This window comes from Umbelopsis ramanniana, assembly GCF_025399195.1.
Source record: "Umbelopsis ramanniana AG unplaced genomic scaffold K450scaffold_4, whole genome shotgun sequence".
Lineage (NCBI taxonomy): Eukaryota > Fungi > Mucoromycota > Umbelopsidomycetes > Umbelopsidales > Umbelopsidaceae > Umbelopsis > Umbelopsis ramanniana.
Genome location: NW_026252090.1, coordinates 408,307 through 420,286, shown reverse-complemented (window position 1 = coordinate 420,286; position 11,980 = coordinate 408,307). Strand labels below are relative to the sequence as shown.

At 42.2% G+C, this 11,980-nt stretch overlaps 6 protein-coding genes across 6 annotated transcripts; 2 read left to right on the top strand and 4 right to left on the bottom strand.

Annotated features, from left to right (window-relative positions):
* Positions 1-54: 54 nt before the first annotated feature.
* K450DRAFT_277224 (uncharacterized protein) lies at positions 55-1,557 on the bottom strand. The gene is made up of 2 exons (XM_051593259.1): positions 1,044-1,557; positions 55-981 (listed from the first exon to the last, which is right to left on the bottom strand). The coding sequence occupies exons 1-2, from the start codon at positions 1,509-1,511 to the stop codon at positions 373-375; spliced, it is 1,077 nt and encodes a 358-aa protein (XP_051448659.1). The 5' UTR covers positions 1,512-1,557; the 3' UTR covers positions 55-372.
* A 516-nt stretch (positions 1,558-2,073) lies between these two features.
* K450DRAFT_268243 (uncharacterized protein) lies at positions 2,074-3,219 on the top strand (the record flags this gene model as incomplete). Its single annotated transcript, XM_051592867.1, has 4 exons — positions 2,074-2,248; positions 2,395-2,568; positions 2,635-3,000; positions 3,077-3,219. 4 exons carry the CDS (start codon positions 2,074-2,076, stop codon positions 3,217-3,219), a joined length of 858 nt encoding a protein of 285 aa, XP_051448658.1.
* On the bottom strand, positions 3,035-4,190 carry K450DRAFT_183089 (uncharacterized protein). The gene is made up of 4 exons (XM_051584400.1): positions 4,166-4,190; positions 3,783-3,843; positions 3,573-3,695; positions 3,035-3,500 (listed from the first exon to the last, which is right to left on the bottom strand). Exons 1-4 carry the CDS (start codon positions 4,166-4,168, stop codon positions 3,478-3,480), a joined length of 210 nt encoding a protein of 69 aa, XP_051448657.1. The 5' UTR covers positions 4,169-4,190; the 3' UTR covers positions 3,035-3,477.
* A 282-nt stretch (positions 4,191-4,472) lies between these two features.
* Positions 4,473-6,264, bottom strand: K450DRAFT_222155 (uncharacterized protein). The gene is made up of 5 exons (XM_051585858.1): positions 6,122-6,264; positions 5,722-6,043; positions 5,310-5,657; positions 5,117-5,246; positions 4,473-5,051 (listed from the first exon to the last, which is right to left on the bottom strand). The coding sequence occupies exons 2-5, from the start codon at positions 5,941-5,943 to the stop codon at positions 4,552-4,554; spliced, it is 1,200 nt and encodes a 399-aa protein (XP_051448656.1). The 5' UTR covers positions 5,944-6,043; positions 6,122-6,264; the 3' UTR covers positions 4,473-4,551.
* Positions 6,265-7,661: 1,397 nt separating this feature from the next.
* K450DRAFT_222151 (uncharacterized protein) lies at positions 7,662-9,361 on the top strand. The gene is made up of 3 exons (XM_051585857.1): positions 7,662-8,239; positions 8,306-8,597; positions 8,668-9,361. The coding sequence occupies exons 1-3, from the start codon at positions 7,999-8,001 to the stop codon at positions 9,254-9,256; spliced, it is 1,122 nt and encodes a 373-aa protein (XP_051448655.1). The 5' UTR covers positions 7,662-7,998; the 3' UTR covers positions 9,257-9,361.
* A 1,530-nt stretch (positions 9,362-10,891) lies between these two features.
* Positions 10,892-11,650, bottom strand: K450DRAFT_222145 (uncharacterized protein). Its single transcript, XM_051585856.1, has one exon. It carries the CDS (start codon positions 11,363-11,365, stop codon positions 10,991-10,993), a length of 375 nt encoding a protein of 124 aa, XP_051448654.1. The 5' UTR covers positions 11,366-11,650; the 3' UTR covers positions 10,892-10,990.
* Positions 11,651-11,980: the final 330 nt, after the last annotated feature.

Here is an 11,980-nt window from a genome sequence, read left to right as displayed (position 1 = left end):
AGTTTCAAAGAAGGAGACAATTGATTATTTCAAAAAACTGAATGATAGAGCATTGCCCTGTAGTGTCAGCTTTTATGTAATTAGTTCACATTGGTTTCAGTTTAAATAACAGATATAATTTGTGGGAAACAGAACCCGTAGATCACGGAGAAGACAGAAGAAAAAGATTCTACTGACCACCTTGTTGCTTTGTAAATCGCTGAATATGGTATATGTATACCAACGTAGCAACGCTACAATACTTAGAGGTGTAAGTGGTCATGGTGGGATAAAGTTGTCTTCAAATACAAGATTTCAGCTGTCAGTTTCATACTTCTAACATGGTTCCGAAAATAAGCAACCAATACCAATGACAGTATACTTTTCAACGAACTAATTTGTGTCCGTTTCGCGGGCTGGCCAGGCTCCGCAAACTTTGCAAAACATGGCTTTATCATCCGGTAGCTGAAAACGGCAGCCTATACAAGGATCACTGCCATTGCGCTCAAGACCATTGTCTAAGTTGTGCCCAAACACTCGTTGGAATGCCTTGAAATAGTATAGATGTTCAGGGTCACGGATTTTGATGGAGTATTTCTCAAGTATATCTTGTTGAGTGGTTTCGAAAGACTTGTCCGCTTCAGCCTGAAGGAGTTGTGGAAGTATCGTTGTTCCACTTCCCTGTTCAATAGGATCCTTTTTGCGCCAACAAGACGTTGCCTCAGGAAATGCTAGGCGAAGGACCATCTTACCATGGAGTGCCTGCTTTGTATTACCCGTGTCGCCATCCGGAATATTGACTGATTGAATGAGTTCCCCTCGAGATGTACACGATTTGGCAAATTTGATGACCCGAAGGTCCAAGTATGGCTGTATGATGCGAATGCCCAGAACGTCTCCAAATTTCTTGGCACAAAATGTCATTGTCTCTGTCATATGCTTAATATATAATAGCAGTTTTTCCTCGGGCATACCGTGCATAAAGCTATAACCAGCGAATATCTGGATAGAAAGGGTTAATTCCAGGCCGTGTCCTGATCATTAGAAGTGGCAGAAATATTTACCTCGTCAGCTCCATCTCCAGCAGCAAGCGATTTAACACCAAGTTCCTTTGCCAAGAGCATGGATTTTGCTATAACAATCGAGTTGCGCAATTCCATTGGATCAAATGTCTTTAGCGTTTTGACAGAGAAGTCGAGTAACTCCTGGTCTCGAATAAGTTCCAATGGGCTATCAAACTCGATTAGCTTATGCTGAACGCCAAGCTTTCGAGCTATCTCCGTTGAAAATGGACGATCAGATGCAGTTTCACCACAGCAGACAGTAATGCCAGTACTGATGTTTAGGATGTTAGGTTGATCGGAGCAGGCTTCTGCTATGACGGAGGTATCCAGTCCGCCCGACAATAAAATGGCATCGCAGGGTGAATTTTCTTGTAACACTTGAATAAAAAGTTCCCGCAGCTCCTTGGATCTTGGAGTGGGATTTATGTCCTCTGGTTGTGCGCACTGATTCTCTATTGTAATTGGCATTAAAAACGATTCCGAACGCGCGATCGAATCGAGATGTCAGACGGGCCCGCCTATACGATGGTCAGGAACTCCGCCGTGGGACAGCTTTTGTCTTATCCCAGAGTTGGTGCGCCTAAATTGAGGGGTTGCTAACTACAATATGTGAATAAAATTGCTTAGATTTGCCATTGGATGAAATTGGCTGCCATAAACTCAACATAGTATATAGAGCTGAAAATACTTTCCTATATCTTGTCCTTTTTCTTTGCTTTGGGCAGTTTGTTCCAATGGAATGTCATAAAATCACTATCCGACTCCTACCACAGACATCTGTATGTGAACATAGGAATAGCTTTATTCGTGAACTTTGCCTATCTGATGATACAATGAGATTTATGGACTATTATTCTTGAATAGAACTGGTAGAATAATCCATCACTTCGTGGCACTGCCACTTTCTACTCAAGGCATTTTTCGTAGCCCTTGTGACTGACTTTTAGGTATAGAGTTCAGCGGTTTTGGCACTCACCTCTTGATCTACAACCCTTTCTCTAATTCATTTCCAACACAAACCCTTTTTCAAATGGAAGATTCATGTAGAAACCTGATTCTAGAGTATCTATTGCACAACTGCTATGGCAATACTGCGAAAGCCTTTATCTCCGATATGCGGAATTTAGACATGCTCAACGTGAATACATCTATCCTTGATAAGAATGGCAATGTCATTCATAGTGCATCAAACAATAATACTTCCGGTAAGTTTATGACCTCTATTGCCAACTCCATTGATTGAAAAGTCATCTCAGCTACTCCGTATTCCATCATATACCGCCCCAATATGTGATACTTGCATTTCAGTAATACGTCAGGTGTACTAAATTCCATATTCCTACCCTCAAAGGTGTCCATGACTGTAATGGAAATATGCGTGATCGAATAACAGAATCAGATATGGAGTGGGTGTCTTCAACGGATAACGACACCAATCATGAACGGCCGGATCACTTCAGCCGCCTCCATGGGATAAACAATGTACATAGCCAAGTTCGATGGTCACAATTGGAAGCACGGAAAGGTAACCATTATGACATATGGCTTTTACAATCGGACAATTGAAGTTTATAGTGGCTATGTTCCATAGATTTATATTATGCGATACAGAAAGGCGAAATAGCGAAGGCTTTCGACTTACTGAATGAGCATTTCCCAGTGTTGACGTCGTCAGCAGATGTCACGAACCGAAAAGTCCAATTTCGGTTAAATTGCCAAAGATTTATAGAAATTGTACGATTGGGAGAAACATTGGAGGCACTCAAGTTCGCACAAACGACATTGCGAGCGTTATCAAACGATCTTAAGATCAACGGTACCCCAGAGGAAATCGAAACGCTCTCTACTGTGTCCTCACTTATCGCCTATCAAAACCCTGAACAGTCGCCGATTGCCAAATACCTCGATCAATCTTACAGAGATGAAACCGCCGATATTGTGAATAATGCAGTTTTAGGTACAATCTGTTCACTTTGCCCAAATATGATGATGAAAAAGTCTTGCTTAAACTGTTTCAATTCATTTTTCTCCAGAGTTGGTGGACCTGCCTGTTGAAACACGCCTGGAAAAAATCGTCAAGCAGATGACTGTGGTTCGATCGGAAACCAGTGCATTGAGCTCAAAAGATGAAACCTCTACACCATACGATGACATTGGTAACATTTTACAGTTGTAAGCAACGAATCTAAGCAATGTTATGGAGATATGACTTTTTACAACACTGTCAATGCCTTTACACACTAGTATTCATCAGGTCTCATATAATTAAAGGCTGCTCGCGTGACATGCCTGATATCCCTTGTAACGTTAAAAACACATTCGTGTATGCTCTACTACTTTTGATAATAAGGAATTAAAGTCGAAAAATGAGGTTTTCGTTTTTTATTGCTTGTATTCGATATTCCTTGAACATTTAAATCGCCAAAGCTAGCATTTAGATGTCCTTAACAACAAGAGCTGTAAGGGGTAAAGAACATGTTAGTTATATACGATGATTTGGCGGAATGTATCATCTGTATAAAAACGTACCAGGAGGAAGAGATTGGCGGAGCTTCTCAGCCTTCTGGGCATCCTTGACGACCAAGGTGTAAAGGTAACGAGAGCATCTAACCTTGAACTTGACAGTGTCAGCGTTCTTCTTGATGCGAGCAGCTGAGAAAGATAAGATGGGTAAGCAACTACATTGGAGCGTTCTAAAGTGGATTAGACCTTTGAGGGGGGGGGGGCGAAAACACCTACACTTTGCGTCCTTTCTGCGGGCGATCTCAAGGAAGTTCTTAATGTCCTGGACTTGCTTAGGCTATAACAAATGCGAAAATAATGTTAGTGAACCGTACCGAAGGATGCAGAAATTATGTGTCATTTTCAGCAAGAGCAGTTGAGCAAAGAGTAAATTCGGTTGAGCTCGTGGTGCCTAGTACATTAAAGTACTCAAGCAGCCCGTAATGCTTGACGGACATAATTCAGAGGTCAATGTTGTAAAAAAAAATATGCGAAGGACGAATGTCGAATCAGTAGGACGTTCTGTTCTTGTCGATCGTTCATCCATCTATGCATCCATCGATGCATCCATGCTCTATTGCAATGAAAATGACACAGTAATGAATATCTTTGATATATACCATTGTCGTAGATGGAAAAAGGGAGGATCATACGGTGGGAGGCTTTCGCAGAGTATATCCACCTGCGCACCACAACGAAGTAAGTCACATGATTTCCGCTTGGACAAAATTTAATTGGCGAGCGTTTAATTTTCTAACGAATCAACATGAACCATAAAAGCAAATTGCCAAATGAAATTCTTTTAATTCACAATCAGCGAGCTTCTGTCAATTCCAGTCAAAGGCTCCGCTTCAGCATTCACAATATGTTTCAAAAAACGATAGCTATATCTCAAGTCATCCCTTTGAAAATATGTTAAAATAGCATTATTGATGCATCTAGCTCATTTATTGGGTATCCAAAGCATCACATCATATAAATTACACACATATTTCCACCTCCTCATTTACAATTCGTCTCTAATAGCTCGTCCATGCTTAGCTTGTTCGAGGTCAATACCATCTACATGCTTCTTTCCAGTGTTATCCGGATCCAACCATGCCTTGAGCTGTTGATTTCCAAGCGGCGCAGAGCTCCAGGAATCCTTGAAGGCACCATAACGATCATAACCTTTATAATGGCAACTTGCAACGCCTCCATGAAGCTGTCCAATAATGCGCCCAGTGGATTCGTACAATGGTGATCCAGAGCTACCAGGTTCAGTGGTTCCTGTAGTCCATCTCTCCACCTCCCAATGCATATTACTTGGGCACTCGCTCCAGCATGCAGGAGTTACGTCGCCATCGAAATGAGAAATCTTCTTCAAGTCTCCACTTGGGTGGTGGATGGTCACGAAAGGTGATACGGGAAACTCCTCTGCTGACCAGCCAGACAAATAAACTTGATAGTCATCGGGAATGGGTTCCATGACTTCCAATAGAGCAAAATCTGATGACCTGTATGTGCCTAGTGATAAAGGTTTTCATTTAGCATCAGATATCAATAAAGTTGACGTTATATTAAGTGCATACCTAATAGGTTCAGACCATGAGCCGTATCCTTAGATCCGACGTCGCTGTCATCTACCCCACAAGCTTGTCTTTCATAATTGAACATAACAAGATGAGTTTTCATATCGTTCCAGCCGGTACAATGGTTTGCCTAGTGAGAAGAGATTTGTCAGGGGTGAGTGCGTATTTGGCTTATAGCTGTTTCAATACTTACGGTCAAAAAGTATTGCTTTCCATCCTGTCGCATGTTGTTGACCATTGCTCCGGTGCAGTATTTTTGGTTGTTATCGGTCAAAATGACAGCTACAGACCTGGCCTGGTTATGCCAATCCGCGCCGTCTTTGCAAGCAACATCAATATTACAGCTTCCGGAAGAGGACTTCTTGGGAGTAAAAAGGTGCTTGTATCCATGTATAACCTTTGTAATTCGAATACGAGGAGATTCTTGAACCCAAGAAGGCGAGAAGTACTCAAATACAATTTCATTGCCTTGGATAGGAGCAGTGGCAAACATTCCGGAGTCTTTGTTGGACGGATTAGCTTTGAATGCACCAAGAGTTTCCTACAAAACGTGTCAGTATTATATCGATAACTATTTCTTGTTGACAAACAGCATTGTTGCTTACTTGATCATTATATACATATGCTTCTGCACCTTCAGGGATCCACCATTCTCCAAAAATCAAATTGAGAGAGATGGCCTCCTCACTACGAATAACGGCACGCCAGACCCAATCACCATTGTCGAGGTGAATGATACTTTGGTCATTCAAGGTTAGTGGGATGTCCACATCGATAGCCTTTCCAAATTGGCGAGGAGCGTCCTTTTGTTCGATTTCCGTGGCCATAAGCTCTGCATTTGACAAGGGTGGTAAATCTAATACATCGCTTGATACTGACTTCAGTAGCCGGTGGTATCCTGGAGATGAGACTTGCGCTGCGCTGTAGCTAATCAGGAATGTAACTACTAAAGCCAAAACTGATTGAGGTTTCATTGGAAGAGAATGATATCAGAACTCTTCACACCTTACTGAAGTTATCTGTAATTTATACAGGGCATCATGCTCTACAGGTGATGGGCAGCTCACGTTGAACGTCTATCAGTTCTCCGCGTGTTGAGCTCAAAATGAAAGATATGGTCAATCTGTGATATGTGCCTGCTCTATCACTGACAGACAGATGGTTGGCAGTCCAAAAATTGGATGATGAATTTGCACTGGCCGGTTAGCCTGACAAAATCGGAACTGCACCGTATACTGATGTATGCATATTCACATTTACCATTTGACAATAACACTTTGGATATGTTGATTGATTGATCGACAATGGACCCCAGGATGGTTGGTATTGTTAATTCGTACCTTGTAGAATGTCCCATTTTATCCATGTGATGATATCATCTAACCCATAATGTCAGCAGGCAAAACCGTTGACAGTATCATGTGCACAAGTTATAGTCGTATTGGCGGAATAAGCGTATCTTATGATTTTTTAACAGAGACTGTACTGACTAGGTTTCGGTAGGTTGGCACAAATGTTTAATGTGCTTGTTTGTCAGTTATGAAAGTCATAGGAAGTGTTTTGATCTGTTGTCTTATTTTCTTTAGATTTAGACAGTGGTGACGGATATTACATCGCAGGCAATGCCTAGCTATCAATAGTTCGATAGCAGTTGCATTCTCGCCTATTCATATCGTGCAAAGGACAGTTTTATATTCTTTTTGTTTTTAAATAGACTGTGGGGCATGAAAGTCAACGGCTGTCCATTGGGACGGTTCAGGTCCCTCACGTCGTCCGGCTTATTCATGCCTCAGTAAGATCAAGCAGTGTAATTTAATCTAGTGCTTCGCGAGAGGGAGTAAAGTAACTACAGATTGACATGGCAAATCCACGAAAATTGATAAAGACTTCACTAACGTCGTCGACAATGCACGAAGAGTTGATCTAAAGAAAATTTTTTATTTGGCTGGCAACTAAAAAGTCCGCCCTACTGCCATAGTACAAATTCGAGTTGTGGGATGCTCAAGCCTTCCGCAGTAGTGATATGGTACATGCCAAGAAATTCGTCACAACTACAGTCCCAAAATATAAACTATTCCACCTAATACTAGATTATTTCGCACGAGAACCTGCCATTTGAATACCATCATTTGCTGTTATGCTGATACGGAAGCTGGCTCTGAAGTAAGCAATATCGCAACCAACCACCACCTTTGGTGTACCTTTTGCAACAACACTTGAAATGAACAGGTTGGAAGGGTCCAAATTAAGACATACCGATTTAAGCTACGTGCTTTGAAACAACTTGTAGTTCGGCAGTGTTGCCCGAGCATCTCTGTCGGTAAACGGTGATTCCTTATTACCGATTAAACCGAGCGCTCCACTTACCTTATAGTCTTGGCAGACAGTTTTTTTTACGAACCTTATATAACTTTCGGGACAGCATTTGGCATTCATGTTACCAGAATTTGACCCTATATCTATCAATGAAGGTCGTACGACATTTTTCTGTCATAAAATACAAGCACTGGCCATTAATTCGGTGAATAGTATTGCCGCTGTATGGGCCTGCGCGATTTGTTAATAGCGTTAAACCTGACATGTTATTACTGCTAAAATGTCTAAACATGATAGAACTACTGACCTTGCTCTCCTTCCTATGACAGCATCCCGTTCACAAGGGTTCTTGCGCATAATGGTTTTTAGCAAAGCGAACGCACACAAAACTAAACGGCTCAGTCTAATATAAGGCCCGCTCAGACTGACCGCTCTGAGATTTCCTAAAATGAGCAATTTCATCACTAGATAAGTTCGACAAGAGGCGGTGTCTGTGGCACCTTCTTCAGAAAAAGGACATATTCTTCTTGGCTCTCGCCACTTTCTCTTCTCCTTCGCCTTTTCCTATGTCGAATAATACAGACAACGATCAAGATCAACCAACCGAGCAATCCTACAACAAAACAGTTGTATACACTCCTGACTACCCGATAACCGTCCCTGTGGATGATTGTCAGAAAGTCAGGATGTACCGGATGACTTCTATGTACGAAAACTCGGATATCTACTTACATTTTGGTTACTGTGATGACCTAGGTGACGGTCGTGGATATACAAGTGGAATAATTGGATTCTGTACAGCTACAGGTACTATATCCATATTTAATATAGCTGTCTAACCCTTCGCAATGGTTGTTAATGCAAGTTATTTAGGAGATGCAATTCAAGTTATTCAAGCGTATAACAACCTTGTACCTCAGCCAAACGAGTTCTCTCGATACTATGATACTCTTGTTAGTCTTGCAAATGATCAGGATGACTCAACGTCCAAAATCAAGAATTATTGTCAGATATGGTCAGCTGTATCAAGAGACCCAATGAATGGTCCTCTTTTCCGTCAAGCACAGATGCTGGTAGCAGATTCAGTGGACTACGTTCCAGCAATGAATATATCGAATGGCCTTGGTCTGAATTATGCAATTAGTCGGGGCCAAATGTATGACGCGTAAGTAATTTTTTTAAGGAGTATGGAAGTTAAACTTCTGTCGTTCACTGACTTGCCATGATCACAAAAGATTGGTTCAGCACGGCAACGATACTGATCAGGACAGCATCCTCGCCTTGGTAAATAGGACCGCCATTTATTTTGCGCAGAATCCAAACGCAACCAACCTCACAGCTTCCGACTCGGGCACTACAGGGCCATCGGGATCGGTTGTCACCACCGCACTTGGAAATCAGGTGGACGAAATAACGTGGTTGAAGAAGTTCTTGGAGGTCAGAAGAGACGATTTAACAAATCCATCAGACAAAAGTACAGCCTCAGCATGGAAACAGTCGGTTACTCGAGTCGACAGCTATAGCTACGCGGTTGGACAAGGCGATTACAACTGGACAAACAATGCCACTTTTGCTTTGGATAATGACGGAAACGTGTTCAATGTGACATGTATTGGAGGCTTCTTGGCATCGGATGATACTAGCGTTCCGGAGCAACTTCCGAGCGAAAGCTCTTTCAATCTTACCTTATTCCTTGAGGTTTTTATTCCCTTGATGATAGCCTTGATTGCTGCAGTAGCGTTCTTCATTTGGTGGCGGTGTTGCCGGCGGAGAAGGTGGAGCGAGTCCAAGCAAAAAGCATCGGTTGTTGATGTATGGCAGTGATGACGGAAATTCCGTAAGTCACCTCTGCAATGGATACCCTTTACTATACACTTTGACTATAATAAAGCATGTTGGTTTGTTTCTTGAGCATCCCAGAAATCAAAATGTTTTCTCGCTGGTGTATGTTCGCGAGCTTCTTACCATGTTAAAATCGCATTGATGTGCGTATTCTTCATTTTTTGAAACTGAAAGATCACAGACCAAAAACTTCAGAGCGTTGTGGAGCGTCTTGGCAACGCTAGCTTGGATCTTCGGTCCAAAATAAAGGTCAGAAACCGTAAGCTTATTTCACAGTTGTACAATATCAAATTCTTACCTTTCCTTATTGGCGTCATCCCCTTTCATAGGACTACGTGATCAGGCGTAACCCAAGAGTCTGTTCCGTGACTTAAGCAGAGCTACGGCCATTGCATTGCTTTAGAGTTTTCAGTTCAGTGGTACTACCTCATTTCACGATAGCTGGCTGGCCTGCTGAGAATTTCAAATATTTTATGCAGCCCGCTTGAGTTTCTTTGCAGGGCTCTTCAGCTACATTTTGTTTTGAATCAAAAACCAGTATACCGTGGGTATCCGGTTCGCGTTATTTATACCGTCAGGTATACGCCACGAGTTAGCTGCTTCATACTTTAAACTCCCTACTTGCAAACAATCACGCAACTTGCAAGTTCACAATCCTTCTACAATTATCGGCATTTGCCCTCCCCGAAACCAGGAGGTGGAAAGGTATCTCTCTAGAAGGTAAAGAAGTCAGTTGTTTGGACACGGGCTGCATAGGGCTGCTAGTTGGTTTACTAACCAGCAAGTTGCCTTATGATCTTCAGCAAAAGCTTGACATCAAATAACCTATCATATGCCTCTGACTTTGACCTACGAAAGATTTCATCACGACTACGAACGATGTTGCTGGAGATAAGCAATCTCGAACATTACTGTAATACATCATTCTGCAATTATATCAAGCTTCCTACTGTTGTTCCATATTTGACACTCCTGGTTGTTACGTATTTTACGCCTCAGCTAGGCAGACGCCCAGTCACCGCAACGCCAACTATCAAAAAATGCAAAAGTAGGAGCGCAAAGATGAGCTCCCCTTGTTCTTCACCTCATTTCTGTTTAAATCCACCAGGGACGAATATTTTCTTTATACTGGATTTAAACCATACAGGAAGCTTCTGGCAGTTGGAATGCGTTGATACTTTTCATGTGTTTATCACCACTTAAAGGCACCCTTGGATTATGCATTGCTCTTTTCTTTTCGTTCTCAATACCGGCTTTATCAAGGAAAAAAACAGCCTCAGCTATTGCCGACATCATCAAGGACAGACAAAGTTGAATGTCAGTTGATTGTCAAAACTTTGGGAGTATCGTTTTTCGCTTTACCAGCGACTGACCGCTCTGTCAAACATTGGAATGTCTCAGGGAGATATCTGACGACTTTCGACACCCGAATGTCGCATAGCCTGTGGAACCACGAGGTCCATTCCAGTGGAGATGCAAAGTCTTCACTGTACGCAATATCGTTGCTGAGGGCCAACATGACTTAATCAATTATGATACATCGAGATAACCAACGAGCAAGTACACTATCGCAAAAGTGCTTTGATACAGCATCTTGCACCGCTATGTTCCGACATGACATGGAGAGAGCTACCGAGACTTTACAAGAAGGGCAAAGTCCACCGATTTCTTCATTAGAGAAATACACGAACTTCGCCAGAGATTGTAGCCAACCTCCTAAGCACGATCGGAAGGCCATGGTGAACATAATCCAAGAGTAGCAACGACAACAAAGTCTAGCTTATCAAGTAACATGTATTGCAAACTGATCGATGGAATGTAGCCAGAGGTGAAGAAGAGACTTAGGAAGGTCAAGAAACAATGATAGTATATTTTACTTCGGACTCGCAGACCTGAGATCCAACATAGCAAGTCTACAGGTTTCTGAACACATATCTTTAAATGAAGCAATATAGTGTTGCTGAAGTGCTCCAGTCTGAGAACTGCTGGTTCTTTAGGCATCGACGAGAGGATGTCATAATCTAGCCCTAAGAGCTCTCGCCAGTTGATGAACTGCGGTCTCTCACACCCTGCTGTTTGGCAGAGATCCATTCTATTCACACATCTACGCTAGAATTGCCCACCCTAGACCAGCCGCCTGTCAGGCCACCGGTAATGTTTTCTCCTCTCACTTCCGCATTCCGAACAGCGATTCAGTCGTAAAGAATGTGCTCTCAGACTACTTGAGACACTTCTTCGATCGCACCCTTGACTGATTCTCAGCAGGGAATATAGTGTTAATTTGTCGAAGACAGATATGTGGAAACGCAGAATGCAACGTTAACAGAAGAGAAAGAGATTTCATGAAAAGGCTGAACGATTCAGCTTCGAAAGCAACTGATTGCACCGCTTTACTTTCTGCTTATACCAGAGCACTCATGCTTGGAATTTCCGAACGAGGGTTCAATATCAATATTGACAGTGATACATCTGTATTAGTGGAACTTCGAAGCGAAATTCGATCACCAAAAATAGGAGACTTTCTGCTACTTTAGGCACAAAGATACCCGCTCTTCCTTACTAAGGATCATGCTATTCCAGTAGCGCCTCTACCCCAAGCCAATTGGGACAAACTTGAAAGCCATGAGCTGATGAATATGTTCAGACAGTCTCATATCGACTATGTTCATACCAAATATCTGTCCTCACGTAGTAGAAGGTTCAAGG

Bases quoted from the DNA above. Each gene is read 5' to 3' on its own strand.
- K450DRAFT_277224 (XM_051593259.1), bottom strand. From the start codon at position 1,511: ATGCCAATTACAATAGAGAATCAGTGCGCACAACCAGAGGACATAAAT. The intron at 982-1,043 runs GTAAATATTTCT...CTTTCTATCCAG, and splicing joins CTGGAGATGGAGCTGACGAG to ATATTCGCTGGTTATAGCTT.
- K450DRAFT_183089 (XM_051584400.1), bottom strand. The intron at 3,696-3,782 runs GTAGGTGTTTTC...TATCTTTCTCAG, and splicing joins CCGCAGAAAGGACGCAAAGT to CTGCTCGCATCAAGAAGAAC. The intron at 3,501-3,572 runs GTACGTTTTTAT...TACCCCTTACAG, and splicing joins CCGCCAATCTCTTCCTCCTG to CTCTTGTTGTTAAGGACATC.
- K450DRAFT_222155 (XM_051585858.1), bottom strand. From the start codon at position 5,943: ATGGCCACGGAAATCGAACAAAAGGACGCTCCTCGCCAATTTGGAAAG. The intron at 5,247-5,309 runs GTAAGTATTGAA...TCTTCTCACTAG, and splicing joins GAAAGCAATACTTTTTGACC to GCAAACCATTGTACCGGCTG. The intron at 5,052-5,116 runs GTATGCACTTAA...CTTTATCACTAG, and splicing joins TCATGGTCTGAACCTATTAG to GCACATACAGGTCATCAGAT.
- K450DRAFT_222151 (XM_051585857.1), top strand. From the start codon at position 7,999: ATGTCGAATAATACAGACAACGATCAAGATCAACCAACCGAGCAATCC. The intron at 8,240-8,305 runs GTACTATATCCA...CAAGTTATTTAG, and splicing joins TGGATTCTGTACAGCTACAG to GAGATGCAATTCAAGTTATT. The intron at 8,598-8,667 runs GTAAGTAATTTT...TGATCACAAAAG, and splicing joins CGGGGCCAAATGTATGACGC to ATTGGTTCAGCACGGCAACG.
- K450DRAFT_222145 (XM_051585856.1), bottom strand. From the start codon at position 11,365: ATGGATCTCTGCCAAACAGCAGGGTGTGAGAGACCGCAGTTCATCAAC.